The sequence below is a fragment of the Schistocerca cancellata genome, chromosome 9 (genome assembly GCF_023864275.1).
Source record: "Schistocerca cancellata isolate TAMUIC-IGC-003103 chromosome 9, iqSchCanc2.1, whole genome shotgun sequence".
In the NCBI taxonomy this organism is placed as follows: Eukaryota; Metazoa; Arthropoda; class Insecta; order Orthoptera; family Acrididae; genus Schistocerca; species Schistocerca cancellata.
In genome coordinates this window covers 131,389,161-131,412,968 of record NC_064634.1, presented here as the reverse complement: position 1 = coordinate 131,412,968, position 23,808 = coordinate 131,389,161, and the positions used below count along the sequence as shown (strand labels likewise).

At 42.7% G+C, this 23,808-nt stretch overlaps 1 protein-coding gene across 1 annotated transcript in view; it reads left to right on the top strand.

Annotated features, from left to right (window-relative positions):
* The window catches only part of LOC126101148 (serine protease gd-like), a 307,270-nt gene that overhangs the window by 207,395 nt on the left and 76,067 nt on the right, over positions 1 to 23,808 (top strand). The window contains exon 4 of the mRNA XM_049911840.1: positions 23,384 to 23,572. Within this exon, the coding sequence (XP_049767797.1) occupies positions 23,384 to 23,572 (189 nt within the window). The remainder of the gene's footprint in view (positions 1 to 23,383; positions 23,573 to 23,808) is intronic.

Here is a 23,808-nt window from a genome sequence, read left to right as displayed (position 1 = left end):
TTACTTTGCTTCTTCCTAAGTTACTATTGATCACTTTCCAAACTGATTTCATTTTTATGTTGCCAATATTTCTACTGATATATGAATCATTATTTAACTTTTTTGCCACAGTAATTACTTTCTTGTATGATTTCCTATAACACTTAACACATTGTTTCAAAGCGGGATTTTGCCTTGCTGATTTACTTAACATTCTGATTTGCTCTCCAGATTTTCTTATGCCCTGTGTTATCCAAGTGTTAATTTTGCCTTTTACTTTCATTTTCTTAAGGGGGGAAAAGCAATTTCAAAGTTATGTTTGTAATCAGCTAGAAATGACTCAAGCTCCATGTCTATACTATCATGTTTATCTAGATCCCAACCTGTATTTTTTATCAAGGAATTAAAAATTCTAATGTTGTCCTCATTAATACATCTCCTGTGGATGTGTTTCTCACTTGGCCTAGAGTTTTTACAGAGTACATTATTTATACTAAGTTTTAGTGTTTATGATCCGAGAATCCAGTGTCAATCACTTCTGCAACATTGTCTAGTTTATGTAAGTCAAGAAATATTTGCTCTATTTTTGTTTCAGAGTTCTTTCTATGTCTAGTGTATTTAAAGATAGTTGGTGCTAAATTATGTGAACAAAAGACATTGGTCAGTTTTTTAACATTTAAACAGTTGATTACTATCAGTCCCTCCTTGTTGTGGAACATCACATATTTCCATACCCTGCCCCTCTCTGTGCATAAAATTTCCATTATTCACTCACTCAAACTACATTATCCTGAAATAGATATTCTCTGTCACTATTCTGGTTTTGGTGGCCACTCTAGTTACAGTCCTATAACTAATACTGTATTTCCTTCCTTCACATGTGAATTGTTATCCCCACCATTATTATTGTCATTTTTCTTTGTTGCCAATTGTGGCCTATAACACAATGCATGATCCAATTTTTCCATGGAATCCAAGAATGATATAGGTGCATCAATTGGGTAGTTTGTGCAGATCACTATGACAGAAAAAAATGCATTATTTGATTGCCACTTTTGCAGGCAGACCCACTCGGAACTTCATTCACAATGTAATCTGCTTGGTCTCACTCCAGTCTTTATTAGAAACACACTTCTCAGAAACACCATAATTTAATAATTTTTTTTATAGTTCTGGTTTGCCCAAGTTTATGGAGAGCATTCTAATCTATGCTTCACAAATTTAATTTTCACTTTGTCTGACATTCTCCAAACAAAATTCTCACTATAGGAAGACAAAACGTCAACAATGTGACATCTGTTGTCAAGTGAAGATGGTTGACACTGGGCCCTGCAAAACAGGCTCCACAAAAGGCTTAAAAACTTACTAGTTTCTCTCTCTCTCTCTCTCTCTCTCTCTCTCTCTCTCTATCTCTATCTCTATCTCCCTCCACCCCAGTGTTTTGCATGCAGCATTGTGATGTCTTGTACACTGATCAATGTCTGCAGCCTACTACTAAATACTTTTTTATCATCATCATAGCTTTCAAACCTATTATTTATGGGTCTTCATACTGAATTTCAACAAATCCTGAGTCAGAGTCCCCAATTGTGAACTATGACTTCCTGTTATGGATTGTATCACACCCTCTGAAGTGTGATGTAAATATATGATTGGATTTTACCGACATTTTGACTCATCTGATTTTGTCTAGTGGCCATTTGCATGTTGCTGCAAAGTAATTCCCTCTAAGACAATCAAAAGTTTATAGAATAGAATAATTTTATTGTTGTTAGGCCATTAAGGCAATAGACAGTCATACATATAATACAATATAATTCATGTTGCAATAGAACAATAGGTTTGTTATTACAGTGTAATATTACAATTGATGAAATCCTATGAAGTCATACTTACAACACAATATAATTCCTGTTGCAAAAGAGCAATAGATTTGTTATTAAAATATAATATCACAATTGACAAGATCATATATATAATACAATATAATTCATGTTGCAAAAGAATATCTTAGCAGACTTATTATGTGTGTTTTAATTAAAAGTGTGTAGCTGGAGTTGTATTTTGTAAATTAGCTAGATGCCTCAATGCATATGTTGAAATTGTTGTTGGTTATTTACTAACATCAGTGTATTATTGGAACTAATTATTTCAGTTACTTTACTAGGGGCCAGTTTACAGAACAAACTGAAGGTCTCCCTTGAAATTTATAAAATATTGTTCAAACTGTGTTGACTTCACAGTCCAGGATATACAGATTCCACCAAATGAGATGCCTGGATTCTAAGTGCCTAAGCAAAATCCTTTAATACAAGGGACACCATTCCCATTAGAACAGTAATGTCTTGACTCTTCTACATCACCAATAGAAGTCCTCAATTGAGGAAACACAGCCCTTTCTAAAAAAAGTCATGTCTTGATTCTTGAAGTGTGCAATCTGCTTGGCTATAAGAAAAGAAGCAATGTTCTCACTGTAGTGTGTTTTAACACGTTTCCATTGGCACTGGTGTCACCTTTAGATTTTCATGAAATAGGAGGGCGATTGCCATTGCTGCCTTCCACACAGGCACAGCTCCAAAGCATTCAGTCATGGGAATTCCATGCCCGGTGGCATGTGAAAGACTGGATCCTTAGCTGCTGCAAGAAACCCTGAACCACTTGCAGTGCCTTTTAGCAGTGCTGACAATACACAAAGCATGCAGCACAGTGTCCCTTCACCCTGCCCACTTGTGGTACAAAACTCCCATTGGCACTTTTCCTATTAAATCTCAACTATGCTGAGTCAACAAGTTCTGATGTACATAAAATGTGGTTATAAAGCATTGATCAGCAAATTCTAAATAAAGCTAGCATTTTTGAAACAAAAGGAAACAGATACGCATATTGAAGGAATTCAAATGTCTTTTAGCATCTCTGTGCTGTAACTGAACACAGTTGTGTGATAAAAAATATTGTTTGACTGAGCCAGTCCCCTAATGAAAGGCAAAGATCTGCAGCAGCATTCAATGTTGCACTAGCTCAGTGCCTCGATATGAGGTGTCAGTTGTGCCAGTTGGGATAAAGGATCACATACATCCTGGCTGAGTGATGAGTCCAAGTGTCCCATCCACCAGTGTATTGTCTATGTGGAGCTTGGCTAGCAGTGCCTCATCTGGTTAGTCAGTTACTGTTGTCCCCTTTCAAGGGAAGAATTAGTGCTTTGTAATGCCACTCTAGCCAATGGACACACAGATATTGTTTGATAATCGACACAGTGCACCTTGGAAGGGGCTGGCCATGATAGCCATAGTGTAAAGTTGGTGAAAAGGGTCTGTTAATAGAGACTTTAATTGTGCGCTATCAGGTAAGTTAGACAGAGGTGCCAGGCACTGCTTCTACTAGTTGCAGATTGTGGATGCTTCCCTACACCTGACTGACTGATTTTTAAACCACAAAACAAGCAACACTTCATTGCATGAAATGGCAAACATTATGTTAACAATTTTGGCCTGCATTAGGACAGGTGGCTAACTTATTTTGTTTGCTGTTGTGGTGCATGACTTTGCCTCAAGTTTCATATATTCAGTGGGCACAAGGTACCAGCAAGCTTCAGAATTTTGTCAATGGTAGAATAGGTTTTAAATTGTTCATTTTCTGGCATACTTATTCTAGTAGTGGTAATTTTCCTGTAACAGCCACTCAGGGTTGTGTTTTAAAGTGAGTTTTACTGAAGTGTTCTAGTTTAGCTGTAAATCATGGTTTGTTTAGATCAGCTGATTTAGAGTTGAGAATGAGAGCTTATTATTCCTTAATTTGTTTAACCTCAATGTTTCATGATCTGTTTTAAAGAAAGCTTTCTTAGGATTTTCATGTTTAAATAATTGTAATTTTCTGTTAAAAGCCACAACACTTTTTCCTGTACTTCTTTTAGTAAGGTTTGTATGGCTCATTTGCTGTTTGCTAAGTTTTATTAGCTGTAGTTTCTTATTACAGCAAGATTGGTAGAGAAAGTTTTGATTTTAAAGCAGTTTTCTCAGTTTTGAATTGCAGCGTTATTGACCACTCCATATGTTATAGTTCTGAATTGATTTTATGTATGTGTGTGTATTAGATTTATTCTCAGCCTTGTATTTGTTAATGTACATGGTGACCTAAAAGTCTGTTAACATTTGATACTTCAATACTTCACAGAGTAATGTAGGTAGAGAGGTAAAAATTGATACACATACTTGAAATGACATGGGATTTCATCGAAACCAAAACATTGCACAAAATGACCAGTGGGTGGCACCTCATATGATACAAAAGCAATAATTAGCATAACAATTGATTTTTAGCAAAGCTAATGTTCTTTATAACAAATTCTCATCACGTCAGCCGTCATTCATCTGCAGTACCTGTAGTCATGGACAATGTTGTGAACAGCACTGTACTGTATATCAGTAGGTATGGTAAGAAATTGCTATCGGATGTTGTCTTCCAGTGTCCCTAATGAGGACAGATGATCATGTTAACTTGTGACTTCAGTTAACCCCGCAATCAATAATCGCATGGATTGAGATCTGGGAACCTGTGAAGTAGAGCATGATGGAAGTGGTGACTCAGCACGCAATCTTCACCAAACAATGTGCACAAGAGATTTTTCAAGCATGTAGCAGTGTGAGGTAGAATGCCATCCTACATAAAAGTTGTACCTTGCAGCAAGTGTTTATTAGCCAGGCTCTCCTCTAAAGACTTGTAAAGGGGCATCTGAATGTCTGTGGAGGAATTGCAGCCCATTCTTCCTCAAAAGCTGAAATCACAGAAGATAGTCATGTTGAATGCTGAGATCCGTAGTAGTGAAGTTGATGTTCTAGATCATCCCAAAGAGGTTCCTTCAATCTCTGGTCAGGCTCATCTATTTCAGTATATTATTGTCAACAAACCATTGCCTCAAAGATGCTGCTTTATCACAAGATACACGCTCATTCTGATACAGTTAGTTTTCATTTCCAAAGTGTTCATCTGCTTTACAGTTTACACAGTGCAGTAAAATGTGTTCATATCCTTGTACAGCTAGCATTTTATTAAGCTCAATGAAGAAAACATGCTCTAACCATCAAAACATCCCCACACCATCAACACCACCACATTCTCCACCTCCTCCATACTTCAGGATGGGAGGTAGCATTCACCACTCCAAATCACCTGTTTCCAGTCTTCCCCTGTCCAGTGGCATCACTCTTTATACCACCTCAAGCATCACTTCGCATTCACTACAGTAATGTGTGGTATATGAGGAGCTGCTCAACCAGTACACCCCATTGAATGTAGCTCCATACTCACATTGTGCTAATTGAATTGCCGGTAGCACTTTGTACCCAACAAACAACTCCTACTGCTGATTTCACTTGATTCCTTACAACCAGCCCCTGCAGTGCCAAGGTTCCTTGTCCATCAGTACATGATGTCTGCCTAATCCTGGTTTAGCTATGGTTGTGGTTATTTCTTCACATTTCCACTTCACAACACCAACAGTAGATTTGAGAAACTTTAGAATGGTTGAAATATCCTCATCACTGAGGTGACATCCAATGACTAGTCCACATTCAAAGTAACTGAGCTCTCACAACAGAGCTATTCTCTGATCACTGATTTTCTACTGGCAACATACTATTAAGCTCACCTCCTCATTATACCAGTGAGTGCACCACAAAATTCCATTCAAACAAACTGTTAAACATGTTTGCATTATGTATCAATTCCCACTGACAGTCAAAAAGTCTTGCATAATGTGTTTTCACACAAGATGCCAAACTTTATTGGGAAAATACTTTTACATTAACATACTCTTGCTGTACTCACTCTTTTTGAGGTAGGTTGGTGCACCCCCAAAATGAAAGAGTAGCACTTTAACTATATTCATAACTGTTTAATTTATTGATTTGAAGAATATAATAATGTTTGCACACCTGGCCATCACTCTAAATGCTTTTTCTGCCCCCCCCCCCCCCCCCACACACATATAGAGAGGCAAGTGCACCTTTATGTGCTTTAGCATACAATATCCATATGAGATGTGAAAGGGCAAGAGTGTCTTAATAAAACCTTTCTTTGATGTATTGGTTTTTTGAGTTGACACAAATTCATGGATAATGCAAGAGGGGTGTACTTTTTTGTTAACAAACTACTAATGTACATTTTATAAGAATCTTTGTTTAACTTATAGTGATTCAACCCGAGAAGGTAAGTTAACAATATTTCCTAAAGCATTTATTTACAAATATGTCAAAAGTTGCAGTACTTATGTTTCGAAACTAATTTCAAACCTTACAGGTTCATTTTCAAGCCTGGCCTACTGAGGCTGCGCTGAAAGTGTCTGATTTTGACAATGAACACCAGAGTGGCAACACATGCTTTATGAAATTTGTTTGTAGAATGAATGTTGCAATCCATACATGCCTCTTAGCAAGTCAAATTAGACTGCAGGGGGAAGTGTTTTGCCAGAAGCACTACAAGCCATCAACACTGTCGTATTTTCTCATACTGGTCAATTTACTATCCTTGTAGATGGTTTGCCAATTTTTTTTCCTAGTTTTGTTTTTAAACAACGTAACAAAGCTAGATTCGTCTGTATTGAATACCTGGTCTGGTTTATCAAGAAGTTCTATATTGGTAAGAGTAAATACAAAAAGGGTGAAATAATCATGAATTATGAAGGGTCCAATCCCTTCTTCTGAGCCACCTCTACACTTCGAGGCTTCTTAATAGAGACTGTGGCACTTTCTGAAATTTATAAACCAATCTTTTCCTGAGCAGCCATGCTGAAATTGGGTTTTTATTTCACTTGCCATAACTCTTTCTCACAAGTCTGGCACCTGCTGGCCAATGCTGTGGCCGTGGCGACATCAAAAGGCCTGGAGCAGAAGCGCCTTGACGCTTAGAGACATTACGACGCCACGGCTAAATGAAGCCCACCCTGCTGTTGCAGCCATTCAGTGTGGATAGTTTCGTTCAGTGCATGCTGCAGACATGATTAGTGTTCTGACTTTAGTGTCTAGTGGACTATTTTATACGACTATATATTATTCATTTACTTTAGTCTCTTAGTGTATTGTGAATTAAGTTTGCAATGGATAAATTTGGTACCAAAAAGGCGAGCTGGGAAGTTGATGCTACTGCAAGTTAACCTCCAACAATTATTGTATCATCAATTGCTGTCATCTTCAGGTGAGAGCCATTCGTAGCCAAAACCTGGACAATCCGGTAATGGAAGATCATTTCAGAAGTCTTGGTTGATCAAATATACATGGCTAGAATATGAAGCATCTACCGAAAAAGTTTTTTGCAAAACCTGTGAAGAGGCAGATGCTAAAAATCTATTACAATTTTCTTAAAAAAAAGAAGATGCATTATTTCCATAGGGTTTTCTAACGGTAAAAAGGCTTTGGAAAAATTCCGTCTTCATATAAATATGTTTATGCATAAAGAAGGTGTTCTGAAACTAAATTCTATCACTAAACAAAGTGTGGCCTCTCAATTGAATGAGCCATTAGATAGTGATATGAAGAAAGGCTGTTTAGGTCTTGAGACAATTTTTACTACCGTGCAATTTCTATGCCAACAAGGACTAGAAGATGTAAACTCAATTTTTTTTCAGTTGTTGGAACTCCAAAAGAATGATACACCTGAGTTTAAAGATTGGTAAGGGCATTCAGGGTATAAGTGGACATCCCACTATATTCAAAACATGATCTTTGACCTACTACGAAAGTCTGTGTTGAGAAAGGTATTGGCTTCAACCAAGAAGACTCAACATTTTTCTATTATGGTTGAGGAAGCAAGTGATTCTCCGATTCACAAACAAGTGTCACTTTGTATTCATACTGTCAATGATTCCTTAATCATCAATGAAGACCTTATTGGCTTATACAAGACCCCCAACACTGAATCACAAACTCTGTTTAGTATTTTAAAAGACGTTTTTGCTCATCTTGATTTGTCAGTGGATAACTTAAGAGGACAGTGCTATGATGGTGCCTCGAAAATGAGAGGTAAGTTCAAAGGACTAAAAAAAGTTATTTTTGGATACACAACCAAAAGCATGTTATGTGCACTACGTTCCTCACAGTTTAGACTTGGCAGTTGTAGACAGTCTCTGCCATCTTACATCTATGAGGTATATTATGGCTTTAGCCAAGGACTTAATAAACACCGTAAGGGAGTCCAACAAAAGGTTGGGACTTTTCTGAAGCATACACTGTGACAGCACCAACAACCAAGCCAGTCTACGACACATTTGCCTGACTCGGTGGACTATGCGAACTTCTATTATCTTGAGAATATTGAAAAACTTTGAAGAGTTTTTGAAACATTTTCTGCAGAGGACAAAACAGGTAGGTTACAAATGTGCAGGCTACCTTGAGTCAATGTTGCAATTCAAGACTTATTTCTTTTTACATCTAAGTGTTGCTGATCAGGAAAAAATATATAAATGTAAATGCCTTATGCTAGGGTCTCCCATCAGCTATACTGTTCACCTGGTGCAAGTCTTTAGAGTTGATGTCACTTTGGCGACTTTTATGTCAATGGGGATGAAATTATGATAATAAGGAAAATACAACACCCAGTCCCTGAGTGGAGAAAATCTCCAACCCAGCTGGGAATCGAACCTGGGCCATTAGGCATGACATTCCGTCACGCTGACCACTCGGCCACCAGGGGCAGACGGGAAAAAATATATGAAGGCTTGATTTTTATATTGGATGGAAGGCATTATAGTTCTGAACACTTTTGGGAATTGTGTTTAAAAGAAAAACCTTCACAAGTTGATCATCCTTCCCTTCCTTGGAATCGAAGTATACCAAACAAGTATAAAAACAACAATGCCAGCTCACCACACACTTTCAAAACCCCAAAGGAATACTACAAAGCTATTTACATTGAAGTTTGTGAAACAGTACAATCTTGCATTGCTAAGCAGTTTGCTTCAACTGGACTTGCACAGGTCATCACAGTTGAACAACAGTGCTTGCTTTTACTAAACAGAGGTGAAAAAAATTTAGAAAATCAATTGAGTTTTTCAATAATGACCTAGACATTGAGAGACTGCAGTTACACTTGAATATGTTAGCCAATATTGCTAATAAAAAAACAACTGGTCTTAAAAAAACATGTGTGCTCTAAGAAAGTGTCTTACACAAGAGCCTGCAGTTGTATAAATGTTATGTGAAGTAGTGAAGTGCATTATGCTTCTCCAAGTAGTTACAATCACGACAGCAACAGCAGAATGGTCATTTAGCACACTTAGATGTTTGAAGTCATATCTCCAATCAACAGTGGGACAGAAGTGACTGAACAACTTGACTGTTCTTCATACCCATGAATTGGATATCCGATAAGTCGTCAACGACTTTATATTCAGTAATCCAGTCAGACGGTTGACATTTGCACCTTTCTAAAGACACTGTAGCCTTAATAATGGCATTTAGAGCAATATTAAAAATCTTTATAAAATAGAGAATTAAATACATAAATAATGTTAAATTTTCAGTTTTGAAATATTACTTCTAGTTTAGTACTGTATTAATATATTACTATAGTACTGGATTAGTTATTTTCAAATACTTAAATATTTTTAGAGCATAAGACCCAATTAAAACCAACTACTTACATACTTTTTGACTGAAAGTATTAGGCATACTGTATTAACTTTATTAACTGTATTAAAGCATTAACTTTGAGATATTGTTTTTATTTAATGAACCCTGAGCCTTATTCAAAGTAAGCTTAAATTAGCTATTTCACTTATTAATGAAAGAGGTATTACTGTGCAACAGCAATATTTTATGTTTTATTCTTTTAATGATAGTTTAGTATTTATTTAATTATAATTTCAGTCTTCTCAGAGCTATATATTCACTGCTCTGTAATAGTCTATAAGCATGATTATTACTGTATTTTAAATTAGCTTTCTATCAAAATACCATGCGTGTTTGTTTTCTTTTTTTCAAAGCCAAAAAATGTGTCAGGCTTGTCGAGTTTCCCAGAGTGTCGAGTTATTGAGAGTCCAGTTTTCAGATTTATAATGTTGATCATACAACTGTAAAATGCTTATAAAACTTTGAAACTTACTATTTTTTCATCTAAAATTTAGAAAATTTCTCGGGGCAAGACCCCCAGTATGCCCCCCCCCCCCCCTCCAATAATTTTTATGTCGGCACCCCTGTTTATAGTCACTAACGGTGATACCCATTGATGATTGGCTGCTACAGGAGAAAACACACCATTTTCCTGCCACAGAAAAAGATCTTCTGTCATGTGATCTCTGATAGCATGAGGAATGGGCCATGCACAGCAAAACTGTGTTTGTGCATTATCTTTCATGGTAATGTTAGCCTCAAAATTAGGAGTTTGTCTGGATCATCTTGAAAAGTCACTAAATTCATCACACAGTTCTGCCACACTCAGGAATTCAGAGAGAACATAGTCTTGAATGTACAAACCAAACAGATCAAGAGAATCCATGCCAAAAATAATTTCACTGTCATGTGAGCACAAAACTGTCGAACAAACCTGTCTCAGTAATGTTACAAAAAGAGGAACATAGGCAGCAAATGCCTACCACAAGGATGTCATGTCGACCGTAACCAGTTGCCTGTGACTTATGAAGCTTGGACTTGTCTAACAGTTTGTAAGTGCTCCTATTCAACAAGGTCATTTATGCGCCAGTGTCTTACTGCCTGCATATTTTGCAATTACCTATCTGCAAAGTGACAAACATCAACCTGACACAATACTGAATGGGAGAAAGGTGTGACTTTTTTGCTGTTGCACAAAATTTGCAGTGTGTAGCACTAGAATGACTACCAAGCTTTGAAAAAATTGCATTAACACTCATGAACTGATACTTTTGGGAATGTGCTACACGCATGTAGGACTTTCATTTCTGGAAACTAACAGCTTGAACAAGGTCATGCTTGCCACAGTGATAACACTTACCATCATGACAGGGGTACACCTGGCACTTGTGTGCAGTGAAGCACAGAGGGCAAGATTTAACACCACTTGACTGCTGCCTAGCATATTGGTTTCATTTATGTTATTGCCTTGGTGCAGACTTTGTGTGCCACAGTACACAAACTATGGGCACAACCTGTTTTCCACTACTTTGTACTGCACAAATAGGATTGGAATCAGTTGACTATTGCACTGTCATACAAATCCTGATGCTCCACTAATTCCAAAACCTGTTGCAAACTATTATCAGAATATTTTAAAATCTGTTTGTGCATGTGAGGATCTAACACTTTATGAGTAATAGAATCCCTGATCATGGCAGCACTATAATGATGTCCACATTTACACTTAAATTTGCAGTTGTGTATAAGCCCTTGTAAGTCTGCTGCCCACTACTTATGAATCTATGTTGCCACCACAAATGAAAGAATTTGTATTGCACAGCTGCCACATTAATCTGTTCATCAAAGTATTTGTCTAGTGCAACAATTAATTCTTCATAAGGGACACTTTCAGGGCAGGCAATGGGGAAAAGTTTGCAGGTGAGCCTGTGCACTGACACACTGACTGTTGCAAGAAAGTGAGATAGGGGCAGGCTATCTTTAGTGTGATGCACCATGAAGAAAAAGTTAAGCTGTGCTCAATCTCAAATCATTCCTCATGTGTTGAATCAAAAGCATGGAATGGTGTTATGTAAAGAGGCACAGCTTGCTGTGGCAGTGTTACAGTTCATGGGGGCGGTAGTGACATGTTTTCTTGTGCAGGGAGCAATCTTGTCACAATTTCCATGAGCTTCTGCATCTGCTGCAGCTAAAACTGAACAATATTGTGGCGGCAGCACCGTCCAACGCATGAAGGGCTGAACTACGGCACTGCCGACGCAAGTAGGGGCAGCTGTACTGTTACGCCGGATTTCGGCAACGGTGCGTGGCACGCCGGACTGCATGGGGACAGAAGCAGGCGGACAATGCGAGCTAGTTGAAGCGACGCGACACACGTCTCTCAGTTCTCCCGCCGCAGACCATGTGCGTCGAGTCAACGTGACTCCGCCGTAAATGCATACGCTCGGTCATAAATGCAGTCACCGTTAAAGTGTCTTTTGCTCCTCCGCAGACGTTACAGCACCTCTGGTCGCGCCAGGAGCAGAACATTCTGTGACGTGGCCTTTTGTCTTGCTCGGTCCATGAGGTCGTGCCACGGCTCATCACCGGAGTGTATACCCTCCGGGATCGGTGATCGAGCCGTGCCGCCAGTGCAATGCACCTGTACGGACGGACATTAGCGAGGAATGGTATTTGTCATTTATTGTAATGGTAGGAAGAATAAATGTGTCCTGTCCCAAAACTGCCTTAGTCGTTTCTTGTCAACAAGCCTCTCCCTTGAGCATAGTGCATGGGCGCGGCGATAAAGCCAGTTCACTGCACGTGAGTGACTGTAAGCGGAGATACCACACGTTCCCGCTTCACTGGTGACCCCGACGTGATCTGGGGCTAAAAAAAGACACGTGGTGACGAACGTTCGTCGGTACGAGAGACGTGGAACCGCGAGTAGGCTTGCGCGTATACGCCCGCGCCGAACAGTGGTCTGTAGTAAAAATTTTTTTTTAACTCTTTTTCTGTATTGTTTTTGTGCGTGTATGCTTTGATCGCGGACTGCTTAGTGTTATTCTTTTTTTTGTGTGTTTCCCTTGTCGTGTTATTTTCACTGTGTGCTTTCCTCTTGTACGAGGATTCGACTCTGAACTAAGATGGCGACATTAGAGGAGTTGCAAAAGACCGTTGAAGAACTGCTTGCGCGCAACACGAGGCTAGAGAATGAGCTACAAGCACGGACTACACACACAGACGCCGCGCAACCAGACAGCTCAGGACAATGTTGGCGCGCAAATCCCCGCCACACCGACGCCTCCTACGACTGCCGGAATGCCAACAAGCGCTGGACGGGCGTTGATCAGGCTGCCTCCCTTTTGGCCGCGCAACCCTGTAATGTGGTTCAGCCAAATTGAGGCGGTATTTATGAGCAACCACGTGACCTGCGACCTGGCGAAATTTGGGCACGTAGTGAGCCAGCTGGACCAGAACTATGCGGCTGAAGTGCAGGATATAATCACAACCCCGCCAACGCAGTCAAGCTACAAACGGCTCAAGGAAGAGCTAATCCGGCGGATTTCATCGTCCAAGGAACAATGAGTGCACCAACTGCTGCGGCAAGAGGAATGCGGTGATCAGAGGTCCTCGCAGTTCCTGCGCCACTTGCGGAGCCTTGCTGTTACGCACTATCTGGGTGCGCAGCCTCCAAGCTCAGGTGCAGGCAGTGATAACCGCACAGACGGAGATGCAGCTGGATGCCGTCACTAACTTGGCCGACAGGGTGCACGACGCACTGACAGTGGCGCCTAGCACCACGGCTGCAGCAGCTTAAGACTCCGTACCCCCCCACCTCCGTGGCGGCACGCACCTCCCGCACCCGCATCAGATGCCGACCTGCACCAGCTAGTGCAAAACTTGACCGCACAGGTGGCAGCTCTCTCCACACAAGTTGACCGGTTGGCGCGCTCGCAGCAAGAGGGCAGCACGCGCCGCAGCGGCAGCAGACTGAGCGACAGGCGGCGCGGCTCACGCAGCCGGCAACGCAGCAACAGCCACTCCACCAGTACCCTGCAGACATCAGAGCATGCACAAAGTGGCTACTGCTGGTACCACGCCCGCTTTGGCAACGACGCAACCAGGTGCAGCGCTCCTTGCTTGCACCCAAACGACAGCTGCGACCGGACCTAGGCGCACTCGGCTGCAGTGTGATATTGAAGCGTCTGTTTGTTGCGGAACAGGGGGCAGGCGTGAGGTACCTCGTCAACACAGGTTCGGACCTCTCGATATTCCCCCGTTCTATGTTATGAGACCGCTGGCGGGCCGAGGCACTCTGCCTTACAGCGGTGAACAATTCCGCTATTAAAACATACGGCACAATATAGATCTAGGCCTACGTCGCACGTTCTCGTGGACTTTTACTGTGGCCAACATCAATGAGCTGATCCTGGGCGCAGACTTTCTCGGCCACTATGGGCTGCTAGCCGACATCGCAAACGGCCAGCTCATCGATGCAACAACGAATTTAAAGATAGCGGGACAGTGCCGGCAGGCTGCATACTACAGTGTTAAACCCGTGAAGTGCCCTGGACCGTACACTGACATCCTTGAACAATTCCCCGACCTCACCCGCCCAGCCGGTGCACCGAGAGACATCAAACATTCGATGGTCCACCACATAATAACCACACCCGGACACCCCACATCGTGTCGCCCACGTCGACTCGCGCCTGACAGACTTGCAGCAGCAAAGGCAGAGTTAGAGGCCCTGCTGCGGCAAGGCATCGTGCGACAATCAAGCAGCCCATGGTCATCGGTGTTGCATTTAGTGCCCACAAAAGACAATTCGTGGCACCCGTGTGGAGACTATCGCACCCTTAATTCGCGAACGGTGCCGGACCGATACCCAGTCCCACACCTTCAAGACTTCAGCTACACCTTGGTGGGCTGCGTGGTGTTCAGCAAGGTAGACTGCGCGAAGGCGTACACCCAATTTCCGGTGGCGCCCAAAGGCATTGAAGAAACAGCCATCGTAACGCCCTTTGGGCTTTTCGAAAGCCTGTTTATGACTTTCAGTCTTCGGAATGCTGCCCAGACTTGGCGGTGTTTCCTGGACGGCGTCTTGCGAGGCTTGCCATTTTGTTTCGCGTACCTCGACGACATCCTGGTGTATTCCAAGTCGCCCAAACTCCACCGCCGCCACTTAACGACCATCTTTCAGCGTCTGAGTGAAGCCGACATCATTATTAACCCCACTAAATGCGAGTTCGGTGTGACAGAAATAGAGTTCCTCGGCCATTTGATTACGCCCACTGGATCGACACCGCTACCGGAGAAAGTGAAAGCAATACTGAACATGCCGCATCCGCAGACGCACAAAGAATTACGACATTACCTCGGCATGATGAACTTTCATCGTCGACACCTGCCCAATGCCGCAGCCGTGCAAGAGCCACTGACCCAGGCGTTACAAGGTCCTACCTCAAAAGGAAAGACCCTCGTGAATTGGACAGACGCAATGGAGCAGAGCTTCACGGACTCAAAAAGGAATCTCGTGGATGCGACGCTGCTCGCGCACCCGGTACATGACGCGGACTTAGCTGTAGTCGTGGACGCCAGCCAGGCCACCATCGGTGTGGCGTTACAATAGTGCGTCGGCTGGAGTTGGCAGCCTCTCGGTTTTTTCTCTAAAAAGCTTTCTGATTCGCAACATGCTTGGAGCGCTTATGACCGAGAGTTGCTTGCAGTGTATGCGGCGGTGAAATACTTCAGACTGTCCATAGAAGCCCGACAATTCGTCATTTTCACCGACCACAAACCCATTACCCATGCGCTCGAGAACAACCACACCAAGTGTTCACCGCGCCAACTCCAGCAGTTAGAGTAAGTGTCGCAATTCATGACAGACATCAGACACATTTCGGGGATAGACAATATCGTCGCCGATTGTTTGTCCCGAGCGTGTGCCGTTATTTCACACCATGTGAACTTTGAGGACGTGGCCCAAGTACAGGAGAGTGATGAAGAACTGCACCGCTTCTGTCACGACACTTCCAGCGGCCTGCAACTGGAGCTGGTGCCTGTCCCCAGCTCCGCACGGAAGATTTGGTGTGACATCTCAACCAGCACGCACCGACCTTTCCTCCCGGAGAAATTCCGGTGCAGTGCCTTCGACCGTGTCCACGGACTGTCACCCCCGGCACCAACACCACTGCGACGCTCGTGGCTGCGCGTTTCGTCTGGCCCGGGCTTCAGAAGGACTGTCGCGAATGGGCGCGCACTTGCACCACATGTCAGCGCGCCAAAGTCGGGAGGCACACCCACGCGCCCGTGGGCACCTTCCCGGACGCAACACGCCGATTTGTGCACGTTCACGTGGACCTCATCGGCCCGCTTCCTCTCCCACAAGGCAAGTGGTACTTCCTAACTATGGTGAACTGCTTCACTCGCTGGCCGGAAGCAACACCCGTCGCGGACATCACAGCCGAGACCATCACCACCGCATTCGTCGACACCTGGATGGCACGCTTCGGATGTCCCAGTCATGTGACGACTGACTGCGGCCTCCAGTTTGACTGCGCATTGTTTACGCACGTCGCCAGACTGTGTGGCACCCGGTTACACAGGACAACCAGCTACCATCTGGCGTCGAATGGCATGGTCGAATGGTTCCACAGGACTCTGAAAGCCACTCTAACCTGCCACAACACCTCATGGCCAGAGGCGCTCCCACTGGTGCTGCTAGGCCTGCGAGTAATGCTGAAGGAGGAGATCGGCGCGTCACCTGCCAACCTTGTTTACGGGCAATCTCTGACAATCCCGGGTGATTTTGTTGAAGATGTAAGACTGCCATGCGACGCCGTGGCACCCACTCTGGCAGAACGTCTGAGCACTCACATGGCCGGCCTCCGAGCACACGTACCGAAGCGGCACGGCACCGGGAAGATATTCATCCATGCCGACCTGCAGCGCTGCACGCAAGTCATGTTGCGTACCGATGCAGTACAGCCACCTCTCCAACCGCCCTACAGTGTACCGCACCGCGTGATCGCCCGAGGAGACAAAACGCTGGTCATCAAGTGCAACGGGAAGCCGTCGACAGTGTCAGTCGACCGCGTGAAACCAAACTACGTCTTGCCCGCTCCATGAGCCACGCATTTCTTCGCCCTGGCAGAAGATCTGATCACGGACAACACTCCCTCTGCCAGCAGTCAGACAGAACCCGCACCCGTAGCCGCCGGTGATGCACAGCTGCAACCTGCTGTCATCGTGCCGCCATGTGCGCCTCCCACCACCATGCCCAGGCAGCTGGCACGGCCGCCCGTACCGTGCCAACCACAGGCGCACTGGTCGCCCCCACCGCAGCCGCCAGCGGACTACGTCATGCGCGCCGGCCGCCGCGTCAGATTCATACGGCCGTGCTGCGTCGCCAGCACGTCACAACACCCAAACTGGCAATCACGTGCTTGAGCCGCCGAACGTCGTCAGAATCCGGCGCCCACGAGCCGCCGTCCGCTGTAGAGACCCAGCCTCCAGCTGCAAGTGCCTTTGGCCGGTAACTCCAGTCGAGCCCCGGACACCGTCTCATGCGTTCGTCACAGCTCCCGGACCCGCGTTCGCGTCGCTTTGCCTCCGCCGCATCAGGCGTTGTGGCCGGATCGGCATCCACGCCAGTTTACCGCATTCGCTTTGCCGTCGAGCTCTGGACATCGTACTCCAGACATCGCGCTCCACACCGCCCGGCTTGTTCGTAGCAGCTCCCAGATCCGCGTTTGAGTTCCGATGGTACTGCACTCGCGCAAGTGCCTTCGAGACGTCACTACCAAAGACCTGCAACGCGTACCTTCACGCGCATTGCTACGGACAGTTGCAGCCAGTGCCTGCTGCCGCTGTTACTAGCCGACAGCGTGAGGACACGCCCGCCGCACGCTCGCCGGTCCGGCGCACTTACGTCACGGGCCGCCACCCTTCCAATGCCGACCGACCCCCACCAATGCTGCCATCACGCAGCGCGCCAACTTTAAACAGACGCGCGCCACCGAAAGATCGCCGTGTTTTCGCAGCTATGGAGCTGCGCTCTCCAAGGGGGGATCTGTGTGGCAGCAGCACCATCCAACGCATGAAGGGCTGAACTACGGTACTGCCGACGCAAGTAGGGGCAGCTGTACTGTTACGCCGGATTTCGGCAACGGTGCATGGCACGCTGGACCGCATGGGGACAAAAGCAGGCACAGTGCGAGCTAATCGACACGACGCAACACACGTCTCTCAGTTCTCCCGCCGTAGACCATGTGCGTCAAGTCAACATGACTCCGCTGTAAATGCGTACGCGCGGTCGTAAACGCAGTCGCCGTTAAAGTGTCTTTTGCTCCTCCGCGGACTTTGTCGGCGCCTCTGGTCGCGCCAGGAGCAGAACATTCTGTGACGCGGCCTTTTGTCTCGCTCGGTCTACACGGTCGCGCCACGGCTCACCACTGGAGCGTATACCCTCCGGGATCGGTGATCGAGCCATGCCGCCAGTGCAACGCACCTGTACAGACGGACATTAGCGACGAATGGTATTTGTCATTTATTGTAATGGTAGGAGGAATAAATGTGTCCTGTCCTGAAACTGCTTTAGTCGTTTTTTGTCACCTAGCCTCTCCCTTGAGCATAGTGCATGGGCGCGACGATAAAGCCGGATCACTGCACGTGAGTGTAAGTGGAGATACCACACATTCCCACTTCACTCAGAGATAATAACAGAGAAGAGAGGTTAACCAGTAGGCTCTGAACGCACCACATGAACTCCTCTATCTGATTGGTCTGGCATTGGTGTGGTGTCTTCTTACGTTGGCTCAGTGGTGGTGCCACTCGTGCATGCAGCAAAGTGTTTGAGCCAGATGCAAAATGGTGGGATCAATCACATGAGTTACTGCCAGCCTCTTGTTTTGACTGCCTGACAGTGTCAATAGTGTATGACACCACAGTTTCCCTACTCACTCACTGCCTATGTACTGTGTAACGCATTAGAGAATGGGGATCAAACAGTGAGCTAGTCAAGCATAGTACAAGCTATTAGTATTGATCATCTGCTCATCCCTCATGACCCAACATCCAACACTGCTCATCCTGCCCGAGCAGGGTAGGACAGTGGTTAGCACATTGAACTCGAATTTGGGAGGATGATGGATCAAACCCTTGTCTGGCCATCTTGGTTTTCTGTGATTTCCCTAAACTGCTGGGATTAGTCCTTCAAAAGAGTCTGGCTGCTTTCATTCTCCATCCTTCCCTAATCTGAACATGTACTCTGCCTCTGAATACCTCATTGTCAATGTGTCATTAAATACTAATCTCCTCCTCCTCCTCCTTGCTCATCCTGAGCTAAATACCTTATTGAAAACCTTTTATCCCAAACAAAATTCATGAAATTCGCAACTTACGAAACTGATTTAGTGATAAGTCCTAATAGAATGGTTAATAGCAGTTTAAACCACATAATTTAAGATAAGTTATGGAATAAAATACATAGCTTTGACAAAAATTAGTTTTGTTTGACCTAGTTTTCTATCATTCATATTTACAGTTTCCTTGATCACTGAATAGCTAATCCATGTACTAGCCAGTGGATCTACCATGTTCATCCAGTGCAGCTTTGTTGGGCAGTGATCAAATTTGATGCATTGTTCTTGTACAGTGCATGTTGAATGGCCTGTATAATTTTTACCCAATGCAAAGAGCCATAGCCTACAAGAAAATTGCTTTTGTATTGTATTGTGGTTGGGCAAAGTGCTGTTACTATTAAATTGTTTTTAATGCTAGAAAAACAAATATAATTAAATAGTAAAGGTAATGGGAAGTGAGTGTAAGAACTAAGGTCTGTGAGGAGGCCTCCGTATGTTATTTGGTTAATTACCATGACTGTATGCATACACCTTACTTGTCCTGATAATTATATTGTACTTTTGCTACATTGTGTACCATGAAATTAGAATTGCTGGCATGTTATCCTCCATGCCCTAGCCAGCTGGCTGTGACAGTGGTACTCTTCTGTTAGTATTTGGCAACAGGGTGCAGTTGGTGGTATTTGAGGTTCAACTGGTGCCGTGCCAAGGTGTGCTGGGGCAGCATGGGATAAAGGAATGCATCACCTGCTCTACTACGAACAAGAAACATAGCCTGAGAACAGCGCTGTGGTCACAGTGAAGCAGCCATGAACCCTGCAGTGTGGCACCAGCTCCCAACACTGGGGGTGGTGAGCCTGGCATGATGACCAAGGCTGATTGTGGAAGCAGGCTGAGCCTGGAGATATGAGCAAGAGCTGTGGAATACAGCACTGACAAGTTGGTACTCCACTGGAGGCCATGGTGGTGTAGCAGCCCTTTTTCTGTTTTCGCTTTTTCGTCTAAGAGGTGAAAGTTTGATTTTTTTTTTTTTTTTTTTTTTTTTTTTTTTTTTTTTTTTTTTTTTTTTTTTTACACACATTGACTGTCATTGAAGGGTTTTACTTTTATTTAATATTTTCCCAGCTATGTATCAGTTTGATTACTTTTAAAACCCAATGTTAAACGTGGGTCACTACACGTATAGTCTTCCCAAGTTTGAGAGAAAAAATTTTTTGTAGCTTCACTACCAATGTTTACAGATGATGATACTTTAACCTTTCGTTCAATTGTTTTAGTTATGAATTGCTAGTTTGTTCTTGGCATAGATCACATAACCCTAATGTTTATTAATCTATGTTAAATTAATTTTCAAGACTTGTATTATATTTTGAATTAACAACATCAGTTTATTGACAAGAATTATTAATAAATAGGTTCACTCATATGATCTCATTCAAAGAAGTTCTTTAATTAGGTGTCTAAGTAGGATTTCTGCTAGCATCAGAGATGTTAGATAATATCCTGTCACTTTCGGTAAATAAGTTATTTCTATTTAATATCCACAAACTGTCGTTAACTATGATCACTAGTCGCATGAAGTTAAAGTTTCTCACTATCACAATTCAAAGTCCGAATCCGGTTAAAATTCTCAATTCAGTAAAGCTTTTAAATATTCACATGAATTGACATTAAAGTCAAAGAGATTACTATTCACCTTCCCATTTATCTAATCTGATAAATGTCCAAATTAGTCATGAATTGACAATCCTCAAAAACAATCTCGTCACGATCTATTCTTGATCCCCGTTTAATAAAGTCCCAATTGTTGTTCTCTAAAGCTGTACGTCCTAAATAACTTCCGAACTAGAACAGACTAGAGAATGGAGTATCGTAATTACAACGTATGGCTATTTATACTTTAATAAACACTACCTTTGGTGTCCCAGACCTATGTTCTATGACTATAATATTGATTTTCTTACATATTGGAATAACTAATATTTTAATATTTTCTACTGTTTTTCCCCCTTTCCATGTTTCTAAAATTTATAATTAAATTTTCCTTTTCTTTTCTTTTGCTTTCTATACTAGGTATTTCCCTCTATTAGTTTTTTATTTATTTTTCGTAATTACCACTTGTGGAGGGACTTGAGTCATTTTGTGAATTGATATTTTAAGGACATGGGAACTAATTTGGGAGCTATTTTTGTTTTTTCAACACTGAGAGGCACTGTAGGTGTTACAGTGGCCAGTGGCAAACGAGTCTGGGGAGCGGCACCAGGCATGTTATGGGGCAGTGGCGTGACTCATTTGGATGGGGCATAGGAGGAATAAGTTGTCACAGAGAGCTCCATCTGGAACTGGCAGCCAGTCAGAAATATGGTAGTCAACAGAAAAGGGTTCTTAGCTGGTGGGTCGTGGAGCTGGGATATTGGACTGGCTGATGTTTGGCATGGGGCATGGCTAAGCAGTATAAACACAGCAAATTGAGAGGACAGTCAGAGTCTTTCCTGGTACTAAGAGAGGACAGCAACTTTAGTAAGATATGCCAACAAGACCTTCAGTTACTACAAGAGAAAGGAGCACAAGGAGTGGACTTTAGTGGCCTGTAATGATTTTTTTTGTCTTCTGATGAAAGCCAGAGCTGTGTGAGTTGAGTACAATGTACACTCAGCAGAGATAGGATTGTGCCTTGAGTGTAACAGTTCATGGTTGTTACATATCACATGACAAGGCTGTGAGACTGTATCATGCATTGAAATTGTATTTTTTCATATGCTGTGGATGTGTGAGAGTTTGCCGAGATGAGAGCTTTGTGAAATTTTGTATTGAGATTATTATGCTATGAGCTGAGATTTGTGTGCCTTTGTGTTATTCTAGCAAAGGGAAAATTCTAGCTCTTTGCCAGTGATTCCAGTAGTTTCAAGTAGATGATGGAGGGTCATTAGTAGAGATAGGTTTTATTGTATGTAAATGACTGCCATATTGTGAAGAGTTAGGGTATAAGGCTGTTTTTACTGTTTGAATTTTCTTAGTCTGATTGAGAGATAATTGTGGGCCAAGAGGCTGAGTATTGCTATTTACTAATTGTCCTTGCTACTCCCCCTTATGGTGTCATTTGGGGAGACATTCAATATTGATTTGTTTTATGATTGTGCTGGAATGGATTATATTTGTGTTACTCTAGTGCCCAATTCCTCAAGAACTATAGTTGGGCAAAAACTTAAGTTTCTTTTGGTTACTTTCTATTCTTGTAATTTATTAAAGAAATTGTTGTTTAGTAAATGTTATTTTTGTTAAAATAAGTTGACTTCTCCACAATGCCTTGTCCAAACCCTGCTCCATGGACACCCTATGCTACAATTGCACAGAAGGATATTCTATGAAACACATGTGTAAGATACTGATGCAGTCTCCAAACTGACAAATTTCACATGCTTATGAAGGTGAAGATTTTTTTAATGATTTGGAAAGAATAGAGGCAGCACAGGTTGTGAAGAATGGCCATTGAAACTGGATGTATTGCCCTCATCAGTGTGTTTTTCATAATTTGGTGGTGCCCATAATTTCAGCAGACAGATGGTTGGAGGTCATGCCCATGTGCAGAAGTTTGCAGCAGGGTGTGTATATAACTGCATTCACAGGTGACTAAGCATCTGGATATGTCTGGCATTGGTTTGTAGGTTTTTGTGCCCTTGATTATTAAGATTGTACCATCAACATACATTAGTTTTCAAACAGTCTACTTACAAGTAATTTAAAAAATTACATCAAATCCAGCTTGTCATGTTACTGTATTCCAGTGGTGAGGTCCACATGGATTTCATTTTAAATTCTTAGCCCCATGCAGCAACTTCTAACATAAAACTTTGCTCACCACAATGTGAGCTCTTTGAATGAAAAGAACTATTCAGCTGTTACATTCACTCTTTGACTGGTAATCAATAGCAAAAGCAGCACTGAAAACAAATTTTAAAGCTCTGATTAGCAGTTAAAAATTAAGACAAATAAAATTACAATCTGGTTACTTCTGGAGACACATTGGCTTCATAATTTGTTATGTGCAAGATACTGATTTATCTTTATGACAATGCTCCATATTTAAAATTTAATAAAAGCTACTATGCAAGTTTTCTTTGTTGTTACTTTGGAATTATTCAGTTAATAGACTCTGAGAGTGGTTTGAGCGAAGACTGATGCTATTTCATCTTTTGTTGTTTCTTTTGATGATACTTGGTTATAAATGATAATATAAAAAATCATCAATAACTTAATGTTTATAGCATGGCATCCTTTAAATTAAGTTACTACGAACCCTGTTTGCCCCATTGTAGCACATTTTAAACATTTTCAGCTATCGGAACCCTTAAGACATGCAAATGTCACTGCGTACAGTAATCAGTAGGAAAACGAATAACAGATAGACTAGTAATGTCATTATGCCTAATATTAGTACTAACTGCATTTTCTTTTTAGTTACGGCAAACACTGTGACAACCATAAGGGTGGAGCACACACTATCTGCAGATGTAGCACCCTTATCACCTGGCAAGGACTCTGGGAAAAGGCCATCTCCAGAAGTGATGAGACAATCTTCTGGAGACAATGCTTCTTTACTCATCAAAAATCCACCTACAGCCTCTACTATGCCATCTCATGACATAGGTGAGAATGTAAACCAGTTGCTTGAGCAACACAAATTGCAATTTACTGTGGCTCAAAAAAATCTTTTAATAATGTATCAACAAACAGATGAAAAAATAGGTAACTATAAAATTTCAAGCACTGGTTGTACAATTCTAATATTTAGTTCATGTGCATAGTTTATCAATGGAGCACTTTATCATGCCTGTGCTTTCATCTTTAATATCCATACTGCTGCTGTGCATACACACTATAAT